The sequence below is a fragment of the Priapulus caudatus genome, unplaced genomic scaffold (assembly GCF_000485595.1).
Source record: "Priapulus caudatus unplaced genomic scaffold, Priapulus_caudatus-5.0.1 Scaffold369, whole genome shotgun sequence".
NCBI lineage: Eukaryota > Metazoa > Priapulida > Priapulimorpha > Priapulimorphida > Priapulidae > Priapulus > Priapulus caudatus.
This window is the reverse complement of record NW_014577430.1, coordinates 174073-193640: the sequence shown is the minus strand read 5'-3', so window position 1 is coordinate 193640 and position 19568 is coordinate 174073. Positions and strand designations below refer to the sequence as shown.

The window sequence follows — 19568 nt, the reverse complement described above, 5'->3', positions numbered from 1 at the left end:
ATCCCTCTCTTTCTATCCCTCTCTCTCCCTCTCGCTCCTTCTATCTATCTCGCTTTCCCTGTTCTATCACGCTATCTCTATATCTTGCACCACGGCCTTTATGGTAAAACTGGCCTACCACCACCATTACTGCTCCCATCCGCTCATTATCCCACCATTCAGCTATAGCAGTAGTAAGACAAGTCTCGTCGAGCGTTAACCCACCCACACTTCCCACACACGCGTCCACAAAGCCATAGGGAAGGTTCGATTCCCGCCAAAACCCGGCGGGTGGCGGGAGGTGAGGGACGGGGGTCGATGAGCGCTGAGGTGTAGAGCGGGAGGAAAGAGGAACAATGGCACAGGAGAGACTATACGCGCGCTCTGTCAGGGTTCGTTGTCCTACCATTATGTCGGCTGCCATCCGCGGCCTGGGGGCGGACTGTAATCACATACCATCACCACGCACGCGCGCACGCACGCGCGCGCGCACACACATACACACACACACACACACACACACACACACACACACACACACACACACACACACACACACACACACACACACACATACAGTCTGTCTAAAGTATGTCTGTTGGAGCATTGATTGAGAAAAAAACTACATTAGTATGAAATCAAGATCAGATTAGTATGAATAGTTCATAATAGAAAATGGACGTTTCTATTATGGACTCTTCATTAAATGTATGTGTAAATACAAAAATAGCTAAAACTAGATCCGGTCTAATCTATTCTTGTTGCATACATGATACAGTATGCTGCATTGCAATACAACTCTGGCCACAATCATAAGTATCATGTTTGCAAGTGATCGCACTTAAAAGATGTTTGAACTCGGTTGTTGGCACATACAGTGCACTCGGTAATATTTTGTCCTTGTAGATCCACTTACTCGCGTTACATACATACATGCGTCTACTGCTGTGGGAAATACCAGCCGATCATATCCTGCCCCACTGCTATGGCGCCAGCAACCGTACGGTTGGGCTGTGTGAAGTAGAAGTGTACTAGCTGGTCTTGCTACCTTATTAGCAGGCAGGCCAGCCGTCTTTGTGAGACTCACGCGGGCATAATAAACGCAAACCGGGACTCCCCAGTGCCCAGCCATCGTAAAAAGAACATCTTTTATGGTTAAGAAGAGCTTAAGTTTAGTATGGATTAGTATGTATTTATCCCCCCTCTCTTGCACGCCTTCTATCTTTATCTTTCTCTACTATCTCTCCCTCTCCTTTTTCCTATCTCTCCTCGATATCTCTCCTTCATTCTTCCCACTCTCTCACTCTCTAAGTTTCTACTTCCAACTTGAGACTTCATTTCTTCATGTGTGGTTCGGAAGTGATAGTGGAACTTTGTCAGAATATTGTTTTCATCAAGCCTCGCAAATAAAAATACCTAGTTCTAAGATCGTATTGCTGTTCTCTTAAGTTTAATACTGCTCCTATGTTTTGCAGGTTTTATAGACTCGCCGACTCCAATTGACTCGCCTTCTCTAGAATTTCGGTATGTTTTCTTTAATTTACACATCTGTTGTTTTTTGGGAAACATGAGACAGACTTCAGGGCACAGGAGTAGGGTAGATACGATAATGTAATCCAAACACAGGGGTAGGTTTTTTACACACCCCTGCCCCTGTGTTTGGGTTACATTATTGTATCTAAGGAGTAGGGTAGTAGAGGGGTACAGGGTTAGGATGGTGGTAGCAGGGCACTGCGGGGTAAGTTGATGATAGCACAGTGTGCTACTGTGTGGAAACATGAGCTGGATATCCTGGAGGTTGTAACGTAGAGGGGGACTTGCACTTGTCTACCACATGTGCAAACATTTCTTCTGTCTCTGCGCCGACTCTGCAGAACAGTATACCGTAGCTGTCACGCTGTTTGTTGTCGCTTCTGTTGGACGTCCAGCCAGTCCTATAGTTTGTTATGCTGGAGAGAGAGAGAGAGAGCGAGAGAGAGAGAGAGGGGGGAGGAGGGATGGAGAAAGCGAGAGAGAGAGAGAGAGAGAGAGAGCGAGAGCGAGCGAGAGAGAGAGTGAGAGAGAGAGAATCATCATAGTGGGGTCTGGTGTGGGTAAGGCTTTGTGAACGAGCCTGTGTTTGTTGCTACGGGAATCCACTGCTGGGTAAGTGACAAATTGTACGGAGCGGAGCGACGCTTTGTGCTTCGCTAATGGCAGTCAGTTGAGATGGATAAGGTCACTAGGGTGGCAACTGTTTTAGCTCGTAAAGGTTCGCTATATACAAAGAGCGCACAGACTCACGCGCGTCATACGCCTTATTAAGCATTACTTAGTGCGTGCTGCCTAATACGCGAAAGTTTGCACAGCATTCTCCTACTGGCACCTGCCTGCGATCAACCTGCAATAAAGTTCGTCTGGCACCCTGTTCTAACTGTCTTGCTTCTCAAAGAGGTTGTAAGCGGTTGGAAACAACCGCTCATTCAGATCTAGCTATCTCTTTTAGAGTAAGCTCTTTTTTCTCGGCGAACTGAGAATTACCCATTTTATGGTTGCAGATAGATTGTTAGGAGCTCTGTATCCATCCATCAATCCATCCATTCATCCGACGATCCATCCATCCATCCATCCATCCATCCATCCATTCATCCATCCATCCATCCATCCATCCATCCATCCATCTATCCATCTATCCATCCGTCCGTACATCCATCCACCCACCCACACACCCACGTATCTGTTTGAACTATATAAGACTTGCTGACATAAATATATCAAGTAAAAAAAATTGTCGAGTGCCAGCGTACTTAACGCCTTTACACAAAGCGCGCGTACGAAACTGATACTGCATGCATGCGTTCATATATACAAGCCACCCAATTTCTTTCTATATATAGCATGTATATATCTAAGTCTATACTTATATATATTATATATCTATGTAATAAATATACTCGCGTATTTGTTGTGCCTTGTCCATTAAACCAAGGACGCGTCAACGGTCCACCACTGATATGAATCATGTATACTCTGCCATACTGATATATTACGAGGATAGTGGCCTATATGATAAAAGTAGCATCAGTTTGTTCGCGTTGATAACGCTGGTTTCTCGAGATACAAATGTACGACCTTCCATCTAACCGACCTTCCATAAATAAGCTAGCGCACAGCAGTACACCCTACACTAGTGTTAGTATATATATTCGATCTTCTATAGTTTATATTCAGTAGTCTATATTCTATTTTCTATATATTATAGTCTACTATATAGTCTGTTCCTTATTATAAAAATAGACTCTTACTATGGGTAGGTCATAGGATAAATCTGCTTGAAAGTACTATAACGTATGTACGTGAGTGCACTGAGATATATGGAACCCTATTTGTGTAATAAAATTTTTATGACAGATAACAGCGGCGCAAAATTCAGCAAGAACATCAAACTGCTCTATATGAGAGGAAACACGTACGCGCGTACGCGCACATGATATATGGATACCGGAATCGTGGTTGAGAAACTCCTTCTCTTCCTTTCTCTCCCCATCTCTCTAATTCTCTCCTGCTCGCTCACTCGCTCCCCCCCCCCGCCCTCCATATCTCTCTCGTTGTCTCCCCTGCTCTCTCGCACGCTCTTTACTCCTGTTTATCTATCTATCTATGTCTTTCCTCGCGCTCACACCCGCACACACACACACACATACGCACGCACACACGCACGTAGGCACGCACGCACGCACGCACACACACACGCACGTAGGCACGCACACACTATTTACCCACCTATCTATCTATCTATCTATCTATTTATCTCTCTCTCTCGCTCTCTCTCGCTTTTCTCTCTCTTATCTCTCTCTCTCTCTCAATCTCTCTCTCTCTTTCTATCCCTCTCTCTCCCTCTCGCTCCTTCTATCTATCTCGCTTTCCCTGCTCTATCACGTTCGTCTATATTCTTGCACCACGGCCTTTACTAGGTAAAACTGGCCTACCACCACCATTTACTTGCTCCGCATCCGCTCCATTATCCCGACCTCAGCTATATAGCCAGATAGTAGACAAGTTCTCGTCGAGCGTTAACCCCACCCACTTTTCCCACAACACGCTTGTCCACAAAGCCATAGGAAGTTCGATTCCCGCCAAACCCGCGCGAATGTGGCGGGACCGGTGAGGGACGGCGCTTCGCTGACACCCAATGATGCGTGAGGTGCCTTAACTACATAGAGCAGAGCGGGAGGGAAAGAGGACCAATGGACCCACACGGAGCAGACTCTATATCGCGCGCTCTGTCAGTTTGCTTCGTTGTCAACCTACATTATGTTCGGGCTGCGGATCCGCGCGGCCTGCGGCGACTGTGATCACATTACATCACCACGCACGCACGCACGCACGCACAACCACACACACACACACACACACACACACACAACACACCCACACACACACACAATCGCACCAACACACGCAGCACACACACACACACACACACACACTACACACACACACTGACACGACACCACACACACAACACACACAAACACGCACGACACCAATGCACACGCACACACAGGCACAATCACACACTCACACAACACACACCACACACACACACACACACACACACACAGCACACACGCACACGCACACGCACACACACCACCACACGACAACACACACACACACACACACATGCACTACACAACACGTAGTCAGACCATAGTTAATTCCGTAGTTGTCTGACAGTCCCAGAATAGTGTATAGGCGGGTATGGTTTTTTTGGTGCGCTGCGGTTTCACTATATGGTCGTCTGGCGAAAGTATGGTAATGTAGCGAGTGGATCCGTGGTAGTATGCTGCGTATGCGAAAGGATTACGGTTGACGCGAACTGGATTTGCAAGATAATCCCCTTCATCTAGCTGAGATACTGGGCGATGGCGTTCTCGGGTGAAGAAATGTATGTCTCTGAAGTGAAGGCACACGGAGGGGTTAGGTATATAATACAGTGGAAGATAATGAGGTGACTAATATGAGACGGGTTTAGGGACGAATTGGAGGGAGGAGGGAGGAGGGGGGGAATGGAGGAACCATGTAAGATATCTGTCGGCAAAGAGAAAGTGGCAGGGAGGGGGGCCAGGTGGGATATAATGGGTACCGTAGATGAGTGACGTAAGGAGTTGGGATTAGATGAGGAAGGGCTTACGAGAACAGAACGGGGCGTGGGGGGCAGGTATAAATCGTATTAAGATACTGAGGGTGTGCCTCGATAGTGTATGTGGATTGATGGGGGGCGGTCGAGAATGATTGCCCATCAGTAATTAGTTGATTATGCTCGCCGTCCTGCTCGACGGCGGCGTGGGAGTGTGTTCGTCTACCTCGGCTGACGGGTGTGAGAGGACGGGATTAGGGGAAGAGTGAGAGGAGAGAGTCGAGCGGGTGAGCGGGTGAGAGAGGACGATAGGTGAGGGTGGTCGAGAGAATGAGCCGGGTTCCCACCATCGCCAATTTTATGGCGGCTCCTTTTGATACTACATGGTACAGCCGACGACGCCGATATCTCATACATCTTACCACTGATTGCTGTCATTTACTTTCATACGAACTTCATCCGTTCCCACCGTAGTTTCAGGCTCCTGTTATCCTATAGTTCTAGTGCCTGGTTGATCTCCCTCTGTCTCGTAGTCTCTGCAGTAACGGGTCTGTATTCGTGTCCACCAATCATGCACCTTCTTGGGTCCTTTACCGTTCTGCGTCCTAAGCCCTTTCTTAGTTTGCTGTCACTTATATCTTTAACTATGTGTCGAATAGGCGTCGTGCCCGCTATACTCTCCCTCATACTTTTCCGCGTCGCACCCACACTACCGTCTAAGCCAACTTCCTATATAACTATTCTTCCTTCCGTTCTGCCTCTCTTTAGACGTGCTAATCGCTCTATGTCGTGCGCATCTGATTTTGCATATTGAAAGCGCACTCAGTTAATTCTCTTTCGTGTCTCCGCCTCTCTTCATCTGTATCCTGTCTTTTTCTTTGTTTCTTGCACTTACACCGCCTCGTTCCGCTTCTGCCGCTATCTGCTTCTTGTTTTGCATATGACTTCCAGATAGCTTCTCGTATTGGGACGGCTCTACTCTTTGGGGGTGCTCCGTTGGGTCCGTACCTCCTAACGTCACCGCATGAATCTTTATTTACCTTCTCCGCTTTCTTGGCTTCGAGTTTCTCGTATTGTTGCTTAGCTCGGCGAGCTATACCGCCGACCTATGTTATAGAGATTCGTCCGAGTGCGCGCCTTGTTGATCGAGATGGCATTGTGTTGTACTACCGCGGACTGCTTGCCCAATGTGAGACGGATCTGAGAGGGTGAATTGAGAATGGCTAGACCGAGAGCGAGACCTCTCTTTTCCACTCTGTCCTCTCCGCCACATACTGCGACTACCTGCACGACCTTGAAGACTGATTGGACGATGCGTGTACGTAAGATTGGCTTGGAGTTCGAACGACTGAAGATACCGACCAGGAGACTGCATGGACGACGATTGACTGAAGAATTAGAGAGGCACTTTGAGACGGGACCCGAGTAAACGGGCCGACCGCCCCTGACTGGCATTGACCGCGCTGCTCGGCCAGGCGATCTCATGAGACGATTTAGATTAGTATGCATGAGAGTCGATCTGCATACAGATACTCGATACCCCAGATTTCACAGGAGGAGCTGGAGATCCACCGGATTTTCGATGCAGGAGGCGTGCGACGCGCGCCGTCAGCCGTGCACCTGATCGCAGAGAGTTCAGGCTTCTCATCGGCCTTCCCGCCCCCTGTCTGGCCTTGCGCTCGTGTGTGGCTATGCAGAATTGGACTCGCTATACGGGAGGGTATCGCCAATATAGTCCAACGCTTATAACTCATACATTCGACGATGGGCGCAGACGGTCGCGCGTACGGGTTTGCTTTTGATGTATTCCTAACTTGCGACCACTATCGATACACTGATGAGGTACCATCCGCTTATAATAAGTTCTCATCTGACATCCCTAGCGCTTGGCCAGATTGGAGTATCGAAATCATCTAAGACCTTTACGGTAGGAAATAGATTTAAACCCGGCGCAGGCCAGTTTATTATATTTAGTTACTGTATTTGTTATATGGCTAAACCCTACTCCCCTAGTGCCCTGTCGCCGTCACGCGTTACTTTATTCGAGATAGGCAAAGGTAAGGACGATAGGTCTCCGCACCGACTAGAGGTCTGTTGCCTTTTCTCTTCAAGCCTGATACGTTGCTATTCATATTTTTTGATATTGCAATCTTTTTTTCCTTTCGGCACCCGATGCTCTCGCCTGAGTCTGGTGATCTGCTCTTCGTGTGTGTGGCGCCCGCCCGGTTTGAGAGGGGGATGGGGGTAGACTTACTTGCTAGAGTATGTTTGTAAAAGACGGACAGCCATAAAGGTATGGGACTCGTTATACCCAAAGCCTGCGGGTTCAGAAACGATGAAAGTGATATTGTTGATGAGTAGGCACGGGCCAATGTTAGTGGTGGGCGTTACGTGGTTTCTGATGTAAGCTGGAGAGTGTGTGTTGTGGGAGTGAACACAGTTTGTGTCAAATCACTGTGGTGTGTGGTGTGCGTTGTGTCGAAATTATAGACTCTCTGAAGGCCACGCGGACGTTCTGCGGGTTATTCCAGGGCGCTTGTGCGAACGCATGCAGGCGCGCGGGAGAAGTTCGGAGACTGCTCCACTGACCCTGAATCAGAGTGTGGACGGATTACGGATTAGTGTCAGGAGAGACTCGGTATGCCGTGAAAACTGCTCAATATTTATACGCATAATACATGAGTACAATCGATTTGTAGAGTTCTACTCTGCCCCATACCAATATGATAAAGACTTTTAAAGCGACGCCGCATTCTGGGCTGCCGCCCAGTGGGGCCAGTTTTTATATGCAGTAATCTACCAATTCTGCCGAGCGACGAGAAGTACGCTGCTCTTTTGTACATGTCCGATTTATTTCAGAATTCCTTTCCTTTTTAGAGCTTGTCTCACCAACCAATATATAACACTGCACTTGGGGAGTTTAACGCTAAAAACAATCACGCCTTTTCGTAGTTCAATTTCCCTGAGTCCTGCTTAAGTGTCGTCTAATTATACACTGTCCCCTGAACAGGCCCTGACCTCGCGCCGTCGCTTTCTTATGATACCAGAAGTTACTGTAGTATACGCCACGAACGCTTTGTGTGATTCGTTATAACGATGCCCAATGAATAATTATCTTTCGGACGACGGCGAGCATCAGGCACTTCGTTTGGAACGGCTGGTGCCTTCGCCTGGTCCCTCAAGGTCCATGAAGTCCTGACATGCGCTTAGTAACTACAATATGCGGACATAGTTACCACTCTCTCCAGTATATAATGCCTGCAGTCTTATTGGTTTCTCTTACTCTTTTCTCGGCCTATTTCTTGCGACAATTTTTTCACTTCGGGGTTTAAGCCACACGCTAATGCGACCTTGGGCCTAAGCAGCCCGCATGCGCCTTCGGCGTCACCTGGATCCATTAGATCCTTCTGCGAGAATTTCAACATATTATGCGACTTCGTTGCGGTGGTGTATGCCATATCTCTGAGTCACTTGTTACCGACATCTTACAGGCAAATTTGTCTCTCGTGGGCTCCAGTCATAGGCACAACATATAGATCATATATAGTCGAGAGTAATACGATTTACGTCAGTGTGCCTATCGGTTTACTCAATTTTATATTTTTCTTATTTTCTGGAAACGCTTCAAGCTGGCGCTGGTGTGGAACCGTGCGTTCGGGGCCTCTCTCGGCTGTGTACTTTCAGTTTTGTTGAAGCGAGGGTGCTTATTTTGGGATGAGGCAGATCCGGCTTCAGGCACTTCCTGTGACCGTCATGCGCGCTTTGACTGTGCCCGCTTAGTGAGTGCTCGCAGATTCGATGCCATATGTCTTCGATCAGCCGCCTGAGTTATCACGATTAACTAGACCGGCTTAGCGCCGCCACAGATGTCTTTTATGGTTCATGACTGTGCCTCTTCGTATCGCCGTTCAGTACGGTCGGCACTTCGTGTAAGTATCTACTTGATTGGCCGCCGAGCAGAGTACACCAGCTCTTATCCTGCTCCTCCTCTCCGTGCACTCATCTAAGCCGCCCTCATTCATGCCTATCATTAATGCGGGACCCTCATCGGACCCACGTTTCAGTGTTTGCGGGCATCTTCCAATCGTTAATTCTAAGCTACTTTGGCTGTTGGCTTCGTTGGTGCTCGTGTAGCGCATAATCACTAAGGCAAAAACACTTCGTACTTCACCTTGGCGACGACTGTTTTTGCCCTCTTCTGAACAGGCGGCGGGATGTGGCGCGCTGGAATGTTAGAGTACTTGGACTGCGAGGTCGCTAGTGCGCTTGAGTCTCCAGTGGTTGAAAGTTCTTGTAGTAGCTCTCGATGGACGATAAGTCTTCAAGGCTCTTGTAACGTTGGCAGATCAGATATACGTGCAGTTGGACATTCTGCTGAGGATTTGATGATCATTAACAGTGGAGTACGGACCTTTATGAGGATCTTGATGCTCGCGAGACCATTCTCATAAACGTTAACCGCCTCCTTCACGTTGGATCTGGCATTGAAGACAGCACATGCATCGAACGAACTTTAGATGCGTGGCCTTACGGCTATAGCGGTCAGCTCGATATCATGGTAAGAGTCGATGAGATTCAGTACAACGCTAAGATGAAGGATAGGGTGGTAAGTGCAGGTTACAGAGCGAAACTGAGTACACAACATAAGATCGTAAAAGTAGATGTCGGGAGGCGCGACACTTACACGCGGACAGGAACCTGTCTTAATGCATTGACAAGGTTCCGCCAGAGTTAGCGGATGTTCTGCTTTAGCAGATCTCGATAATTTGGGCAGCTGAGAGAGCAGTAGCGTACTATATTATGCATAGCTCGGTTGAATTCCTCCGAGTGCTACAGAGAGAGTAGTGATGCCATTTCGCAGAGGTTGGAATGGAGAAGGCGTCACGATCGCTCGTTATTTGCGAGGTCTCGATACGAAGACTTGGGGGCCGTTTTAGAGGGGGGGTGATCTTCAGGGTGCGGATGGGGAAGACGACATAGAGAGTGAGGTGATGGGGGCAATGTTTAGGGTTGACTCTGCCGGGGAAGTAATGCTGGTGTTTCGGAGTGTTGGCCGAAACTTTGGCGACTGCGACAAGTGACTGTGCGAACCTGATTTGTTCTACACTGATATTGCTGATGTTGATATATACTGTCTTCTCAACCTGGCAAGCACCAGTTCCTGCTTGCGGCTGTGTGGGGAACCGGCCATAATGGATGCCCGGTGTTAGAAAGTGGGGAATCGCAGTTATTATTCTTCGCTCCGTGGTTGGCGATCTGTGTATTTATTTTCCTAGTTAGAGGTCTTTTTCTACCTTACGATTTCTGGTTTCATGCCGAAAAGAGTCGATTGCAACATTTTGACGGCCTGTTCAAGAGCACGAACTGTACCAGTTCATGTGCTTTTGATAGCGTGTCGGCTGCTTTCGCACTCTAACACAGCACTTGGAAATCGCTCTTCAATAAAAAAATTAATGGTAAATAAAACAACGAAAATTCGTGATTTATTTAACGCATTAATTTTTTTTTTATTTGTTCCGTTCCAAGGTGCCTGTGCACTCTTTATTTGTACAGAGACGTGCTGGCTCAGGCGGGGCATAATGCAATGTTGGTACATGACTGCAGGATAGGGGATCGGGTACAATATAGAGTAGTGCATATGATCACAATAATGCTTCGCAACTACAGAGAGATTGGCGTGTACATTGGTGTTGGCCGCTTACGTAGTTCGTTTTGGTTGTGAGTACTTGGTAACTTGATTATGTATATATATAACTTAGCCCATACCCGTTCCAGCCCCCTCGCGCGGCTTCCGTGTCGCAGCGAACAAACATAAATGTGACGGACTTACGGGGGAGCGCCGTAACCTAGGGCGGAGCGGAACGAAGACGCATTTACTACTACATCTATCGTAATCTTAATAACTATCTCTCCAGCGACTTGATGCTGTTTCTTTGTCTCTCTTTCTCTGCTCCCATATTTCGTTTCTTCTCTCTCTCCTTACTCATCATCTCTCTCTCTCTCTCTCTTCTTCTTCTCGTTCTCTCTCATCTCTCTCTCTCCGCTCCTCTCTAGCTCTCTCGCTTCTCTCTGTCTCTCTCTCTCTCGTGCCCTCATCCGGCGTTCACTCTGTGCTCTCTCTCCTCTCTCCTCCTCTCTACTCCTTATGCTTTCTCTACTCTCTCTTGCCCCCGTTATCTGGCATTTCTCATTCATTCTCTCTCTCCTCTCTCAGTCTTTCTCCTTTCCTCCTCTCTGTGTGTTCTCTTCGCCCTTCTCTTTCTCTCTCTGCTCTCTTCGTCTTTCTCTCGTTCTCTCTTTTCTCTCTCTCTCTCTTCTCTCTCTCTCTCTTCTCTACTCATTACCTCTCCTCTCTTCTGCTCTATCTCTCATTCACCTCTCTCTCTCTCTCGTTACTCTCGTCTCTCTTTCTCATTCTTCTGCTCATCTCTCTCAATCTCTCGTCTCTCTTCCTCTCTCTCTCTCTCTCTCTCTCTTCTACTTCTCTCTCTCTCTCTCTACGCTCTTCGTCTCTCTCCTCTCTCTCTCTCTTCTCTCTCTCTCTCTCTCTCTCTCTCCTCTCTCTCGCCTCTCTCTCTCTCAACTCTCTCTCTCTCTCTCTCTTTCGCTTTCTTCATCTCTACTCTCTCTCTATCTTCCTACTCTCTTGCTCTCGTTTCTCTCTCTCTCTCTCTCGGTTATTTCCTCTACTTTGCTCGCTGCCGCTCTTTATTTAGCTAGTATTGTGTTTGCCATATACACGATAAGCGAAGGCGGTGGGCTCGAGCGTGCAGGGTGCTGTGTGTGGGTGGGTCACTCTCGCTCGGATTAAACCTAGAGCGCACTTAGTAACTGTTCAGTATAAAATCAGCGAGTAAGATATCTATAGGATATCCTTATACTTATTTTTACTTCCTGAGTTAAAATGATGGCAAGCTTACCAAAGTTTGATGTATTTTTTCTTTCTTTCGCCAAAATTATAAATGTGATTTGATTAATAGTTGGTTCCTACGTAACAGCCGTAACTGCCAGTTCGCGCGCTGTGATAGAGTGTTGGGGTTCTTTCTGTGAGTTTCGTGGACCAGTGTGTGCGGCGTGCCATGTGATTTGATGTGTTGCAGGTAGTTGTCTGCCGAATCTTCATCGGCGGATTATTATATAATAGCTTCGAAAGAAAGTAGATAAACCATTTAAGACATTGGTTAGCAAACAATTTGTGTATTATTTATATCGCTGAATGATGCGTCGAGTGGTGCCTGTGGTATCTGGAGTGAATGTGGGAAGATCTGAGGGGGTGAAGAAGTCTGTGGTCATAGCCGGCGCGCTGCATTGGTACCGGTTGTATTTGTGTTGTCGCTGCGCGCAGGCGAGCGGGTGCCGTTCACAGGCTAGTTGGCTGCGCAGGCGGCAAGGTGACGCGTATCTAAACACTTATGCGAGCGGGGCGCGCAAGTTAGCGCAGTGTAGGCAGTTCATCGTCTTCAGGCGTCTTATCATATTACGTTACAGATCATCATCAGTCAGAATTGTCGCCGATAGATCTCCAATTGCAACCACGTCACACCATCCATCCTAATCACTCAATCATCCACCACCACCACCGTACACCATCACACCACCGTCAGAGCACACCACCACCTCACCACCGCCGCCGCCAGACACCCATTCACACCCTCACCCTGAATAGCAACTGACGAACCTTTACACCACACCATCAACCACCTCGCCGCCGCAGACACCATCACACCATCAGCCGGCCACCGATCCCATCACCCACCCACACACCTCTACCACCACCACCAATCATCACCCACCACACCACACACCCTACTATACCACCATCGAGTCATCACTCGACCACCGACTCCTGTTACACTGGTCGGTACACAGCCCCTCACCCCACCACCCCACGCACTACTCTTCACCCCACAACAATCACCTCACCATTCATCATTATCGAGCATCACCACACCACCACACATCACCACCACGCACCTCACCAACCACACCACCTTCTACCACCACACTCACCAACCATCCCCGACCACCACCACCACCACGCACACATCACACCAATCCACCCAGCCACAACACAACTAACAAAAAACAACTGACGTACACACCACTTTACCAAAAATAGACACAACACTAACCTAAACCAACCACACAACCAACAAGCCTAGCAAAGCAAACCACCACACCGACACCAACACATCAACAACACAGCAACAACTATCTAAGCAACACAACAACAACAACAACAACCACCAGGCTATCTGGTGTGGTCATACAGCATTGACTGTTGTACCACTGCCCTGCAGCCATCCTACATCATGTTTTTTTTGACTTATTAATTTATAGCAATGTATACCACCGCGCGGCACCCCCTTTCGCAGTTTAGCTGTAACCAAGTTATGTAGAGTGACGAGGGGGTCTCCTTCTACTAACGTTATGTGTTACACACTACGCGCGCCTGGAGGTGGGGGCAGAACGGACGGGAGAGTACGCGAGGTGCGCTAATTGAGTAAGCATATTGTACCATGCTGATTTTAGCTTTGTGTGGCTGCGCGCAACTGCTGAACCGCTTATGTCTATTCCCTCGCGGCAGCGTGTGCTGGCGGGAAGTAGGCGGGGGGTGTACGACCAGGCACAGTTTGTATACTCTCCTTCTCTAGCTCCTTTCCTCTTCCTTCTCACGCTCATGTCCTCATAGCCTCTCCTTTCCACGCTTCATCTCATACACTCCTCCTGTTCCTGACGCTCATCCTCTGACACTCTTCCTCCTCCACAGCTCATACCTCATACTACTCTTCTTCCTCACAGCTCATCTCATACCTCCTTCTTCCACCGTCATCCCTCATACACTCCTCCTTTCCACACTCATCCTCATACACTCTTCCTTCTTCACGCTCATCCGTCAATACACTCCTTCCTTCGCACACTCATCTCATACACTCCTCCTTTCACACTCATCCTCTACTACTCCTCCTTCCACGCTCATCTTTCATTAACACTCTCCTTTCACGCTCACTCCTCATACACTCCTCCTTCCACGCTCATCCTCATGACATTCTCTTTGTCCACACTCATCGTCATCACTACGTCTCTCCACGCTCATCCTCAATTTACACTCCTCTCTCACACTCGATCCTCATTACACTCTTCCTCCTTTCCCGCCTCATTCTCATACACTCCTCCTTCCACACTCATCCTCATACACTTCTCCTTCCTTACGAATCATCTCATACAACTCCTCTTCCGCTCCCTTCCATACACTCCTGTGTCCTTCCACACTCATCTGCATACACTCCATCCTTCACAATTCGATCCTTCCTACACTCCTCCTTCACACTTCATCCTAATTACACTCGTCTGCTTCCACGCTCCATGCCTCATACACTCTTCCTTCGCGCTCATCTTCATCCACTCTTCCTTCCATCTCTCCTCATACACTCTCCTTATCCACGCTCCTCCTCTTTTTATCATACGTCTTCCTTCCACGATCAATCCTCAATCCAATCTCCTTCCACGCTCTCCTCATTTAACGACTTACCCTCCTCCTTCCACGCTCATCCTCATACACTCCTCCTTCCACACTCATCCTCATACACTCCTCCTTCCACACTCATCCTCATACACTCCTCCTTCCACACTCATCCTCATACACTCCTCCTTCCACGCTCATCCTCATACACTCCTCCTTCCACACTCATCCTCATACACTCCTCGTCTTGTCCCCTTACGCCCATCATCTCGTCCATTCTCTTTCTCTTCTCCTCTTCTCTTCATCCCTTCCTCTTCCTCGTACAGTCGAGGTTTGCACTTGGTGACCGTGACTCCCGGAGCGTGAAGTGACAAACCGATACGTAGAGATCTGTGCTGGCATAATTTGACATGCGAGTGTTTGATATCAAACTACTATGCCAGAAAAAAATCAATTCGAGCAACGGTTCTGTTTGTGAAAATCTGTCTCTCGTCCCGGACTCACCGTGTCAATCCTTCTGGGGGTTTTAGAGATATCAAATCCCCGCTCTATTTTCCTGCAGAGTATTTTCACGAATTTCCTTTGATTAAAACTGACCTATAGGTTTTAAAATTCAAATACGGAGAACTTGTGGTCGCTGGTTTAGCTTGCAGTAAGTGCGCCACGAGCAAATATAGGGATATATATACATTAGGTCAGAAGAAGAGAATGAGGAGAAGGCTGCATAATGTACATATAGTCTAGGTAGGAGTATGGTTATTAGGAGAAGAGGATGGTGAGGCTGATTATACGGTCTGTGTAACAGCATAGAGTGTCAGGACAGGGGTAGGGGATGCTGCGGCTGGTTATATAGTCTGTGTAACAGCATAGAGTGTCAGGACAGGGGGAAGGGGTGATGAGGCTGTTTATACAGTCTGTGTAACAGCATAGAGACTGAGTGTCAGGACAGGGGGAGGGGATGGTGCGGCTGGGGGTTGCCCGTTGCTACGTCGTGCCATCTATTAGGAAGCCTTCAGTAACGGCTCAGCACCTACGTGTTATCCACACAGCCAGCCCGCGGGGGCATTGGCACGTGCTGTCTCTGTATGTGCGGGGGACAGCGGGGGAACAGACCCTGCATTGTGTGGGCGCAGGTAATTTCCCGCGTGAGCAGCTAAGCAAGCCTATGTGTGAGGCTGATAGCGTGGCTGCACGTGTACGCACGCATATGGGAGGATGATTGATGCAGTTTTCGCTGGGCGGCAGCTGCAAGCGTCTGAACTTTGACCTCAGTTGTAATAATGCCACCCGCGCCCGTTTAAACTATGCCATACCCTACACTATTGTTCCCCCCCCCCATTCGTACCCTATACGTACCCTACACCAGACTGTATTCACTACCATATACCTACCCAATAACCTACCCTTATTCCCCCCACATACCTTACTCTCCGTACACCCCACTTCCTACCCCACACCTACCTGATTCAACCCCACCCCACCAACTATCTCACCCTAACGCTAGTAATATTTTTCATTTTCACTCTCAGTTTGCTTGCATCTAAACAAAAGGTGTTAATGTGTCGCAGCGTTTGATTTCGATTTGTTGCAATCTTTGTAAATTCGCGCAACCGAGGTGAAAACGTGATTGTAATCTGGCTGGGTGGCCGCATTGTGCCGTTGGGCTTATCATTGTTTCCCTTCACTTTCTGCGGTATTTTCTAGTCTAGATGCTTTTAGCCTAACTGCGGTTTAGCCACGTTGAGAGTGAGTGTGTGCAGTGGGGTGGGTTTGGTGGGGTGAATCTAGTGTAACCGTGGTTTAATGCCCTCGCTCTGACAGTGATATTCGCTTGTCTTGCAGAAGTTTTCAGTTTCCGGAGAATAATCGAAGCATCAGAGGAGGGCAGCGATGCGCACGGGCACCACTTAGGCGCTTGAATTCACTACCGGTACGCTTGCCATCGCCAACTTACGTCTGTAGAGAGTTTTTTTCAACCTTTTTCAGTCTTTTCTATTTTATTCGAGAGTATACTGAATAGGCGGTGTCTGGATTGCAGTGCAGCTCAAACAGTAATCGCCATTGAGCATAAATCTTGATTGAGAAAAAAATCGGCAAGGTTATGGTACAGTGTTTATTGTGGTTAGTACGTAGGCCTTTATGTCACATCTGAAGGTGGTAACCACATTTAGTTGCCACGGGTATGTTAGTCCATCCTTAACATCAGAATAACCATCCTTAAAATCTCATGCCTAATATGTAACTTGTCAATCTACCTAGCATGATTGACAGGTAGCTCTATCTAATCTGCATTGTGATAAAGGTTCTAAAAATGCTGCTTTTTAACGAAGTGCAGCAACGTCTGAAATTTGCCATGTGCACAATGTCATGAAAAACGTATACAAATCAAGTCTATACCCTGATACACCTAGCAGCATTTAAGAGTGGCCATCTGGTCATCTCGCTCGAAACAGCTTGATTATAATGCAAGCAAAGTTTGTTGTGAAGCAATGTGATTGGTGCGGGTTGGGGGTGTCGGTATACGTGATCCATGCCCACGTTGTTTACAGCTTGAGTCCGCTAGGAACCTAACGCTGCGGCCAGGCAAGGAGAACTCGACCACCACCAATCCAAGACCGCAATGCGCTGCTGGGGTCAAAGGTCAGCCACTCCGCTCGCCGAAGCGCCAGCTCGACCTGACGATGGCGACCGCGCCAATGGCGACGACTCCTGCTGTCAGTGCCGAGCACATGGACACAGACTCACAAGACAGCGGGCTCGGAACGGAGCTAAAGGTGAACGTGCGTGGGGGTGGGGTGGGGCTAAATGTGAGCGTGCGTGGGGGTGGGGTGGGGCAGGGGTGTCACACACAGACACACACATACACATGTCGTTATACATACATGGCTATACATACATGATTGCATTCATGGCTATGTACATACATTTTAAGGCTGTGCTTTCGGCTGACCATGCACTTGTGTTGTGTCTTGCAGGAGAATGAGTCGGCCGTGGCGTTGCATCGACATGCGCCGGGTCACAGCGTACTCTTCCATCCGGACGACGCCAACATGAGTGCGCCCTCTCCTGAGCGCAAGGAGCGAGCCATCTCTGCTCCATCAGTCATGGTGGGTGTCGCGTGCTGGTTATATAGAGGATCGTAGTAGCCTGTCTACATTTGCAATGTTGTGCAGTGCAGTGTTGTACGGTATGATGTGTGAGTGCGTGCACGTGTGTGTGTGTGTGTGTGCGTGCGTGTGCGTGCGTGCGTGCGTGCGTGCGTGCATGCGTGAGTACTTGCGTGTGTGCGTGCGTGCGTGCGCGCGTGTGTGTGTGAGTGCTTGCGTGCGCGCGTGCGTGCGTGAGTGTGTAGCCAGGGACATATCTCGCTACAACTACAGTCAAACCTATGTATAATGTTCACCCAAGACAACTTCAAGGTGTCATTTATTGAGAGGTGCACCTTATGGAGAGGTATCTCTTATAGATAGGTATCCCTGATAGAGTAGTGTTTTTTGTTAACACGTGTTCCTTATCAACAAGTGTGTTCATAGACAGGTGTCTTTAAATTGACTACGTCACGAATTTTCTATGGTAAAATTTGTAAAAAGAAAATTGCTATTTTTTACATTAAAAGTAAGAACTAACGGGACTAAAAGTATTGTCAAATTCTTACTTGATAAGATTGTTTCTCAACTAGTTCAAAATCCAAAAAACCTGGACGATTTGATATTAATGTTCCCAACATTAATTGCTTGCTATGGGCTATGTATGAGTCACGAGTGTATGTTCACATCAAACAATATAGTAAAACAGGAAGTATAATGCAGCAATTTAACCATAAAAAGTGAACAGAATTACTTGTATTTTGTGAAAAAGTAGAAAAAAAAATTAAATTTTATTATTTACGGTGACGTAATCACTTTAATAGAATGATGTCACTTGTAGAGAGATGTTGTTTACGGCAAGCTGTAGATTCATCGTGAGCCGTGATCAGTTTCAGGTTGGTAGTGGCGCCCTTGATGACCAGCCACTGGGGAACTGCTCTCTCACCAGCTGTGACCAGGACACGGTCGATGATGGATTCTTGGACTGCCTCAGCTGCGGAACAGACGTGGTATGTCACACAATACCTGTAACGTAACACAGACCCTGAGACACAGGCACTTGGAGCGTTTTTTAATATAATGCTAAATAAACACGAAATGTATTTACTACCAAAGTCTTAATGTTTTCTTTCATGTACTCTCTTTCGCCTATTATTGCCGACAATTTCCTGTAAATACCATTCAAATGCTCCTCTGTAACACACAGGTACACCGCACACATGCCGCCACACGTTCACACATATATATATAGTATATATATACATATATATATAATATATATATAAGTGTTACACTATATATATAAGTGTACGGGCGTGCGTACGTGCGGTGTACCTGTGTGTTGCAGAGGGGCATGTGAACGGCATTTACAGGAAATTGTCGACAATAATAGGCAAAAAAGAGTAGAGGAACATTGAGACTTTGGTAGTAAATACATTTCGTGTTTATTTAGCATTATATTTTATTGTAACGCTCCAAGTGCCTGTGCCATGAGAGGTAGAGGTGATGATTATAACACTGACATGGTATGTCATACAGTACCTGTAACATAACATAGCCCATGTGAGGCTATCATGAATTGGCACATTATAATTTGCGTTAACCATAAAATTGCAAGGAAAACCTGTTATGGGAATGTCATTAGCCAAAGAACATGTTATTGGGGTAGACGAAGATGAACAAATGCTACAAATGAATACAGTGGTAGTGCAATGATTTCTTATAGGACAACATAATTATCATAGCAGCATAATATAGATAGTAATTATTCAATGTTCAGTAAAGAGAAATGTGTAGAATGCAAGGGTTGAAAGATGGAAAAACAATGTAACCGCGTGCGTTTGTATGTGTCTGTGATGTAACGTAATGCAAGGCTCGACACTAGCGGTGGCCCGGTGGCCCGGGGCCACCAAAACTT

At 47.5% G+C, this 19568-nt stretch overlaps 1 protein-coding gene across 1 annotated transcript in view; it reads left to right on the top strand.

The window, feature by feature from the left end:
• The window catches only part of LOC106809625 (M-phase inducer phosphatase-like), a gene marked incomplete in the record, with an annotated part of 32912 nt that overhangs the window by 3701 nt on the left and 9643 nt on the right, over positions 1-19568 (top strand). Inside the window, 3 exon segments of the mRNA XM_014812779.1 lie at positions 1455-1503; positions 16407-16494; positions 17114-17253. Of these exon segments, the coding sequence (XP_014668265.1) occupies positions 1455-1503; positions 16407-16494; positions 17114-17253 (277 nt within the window).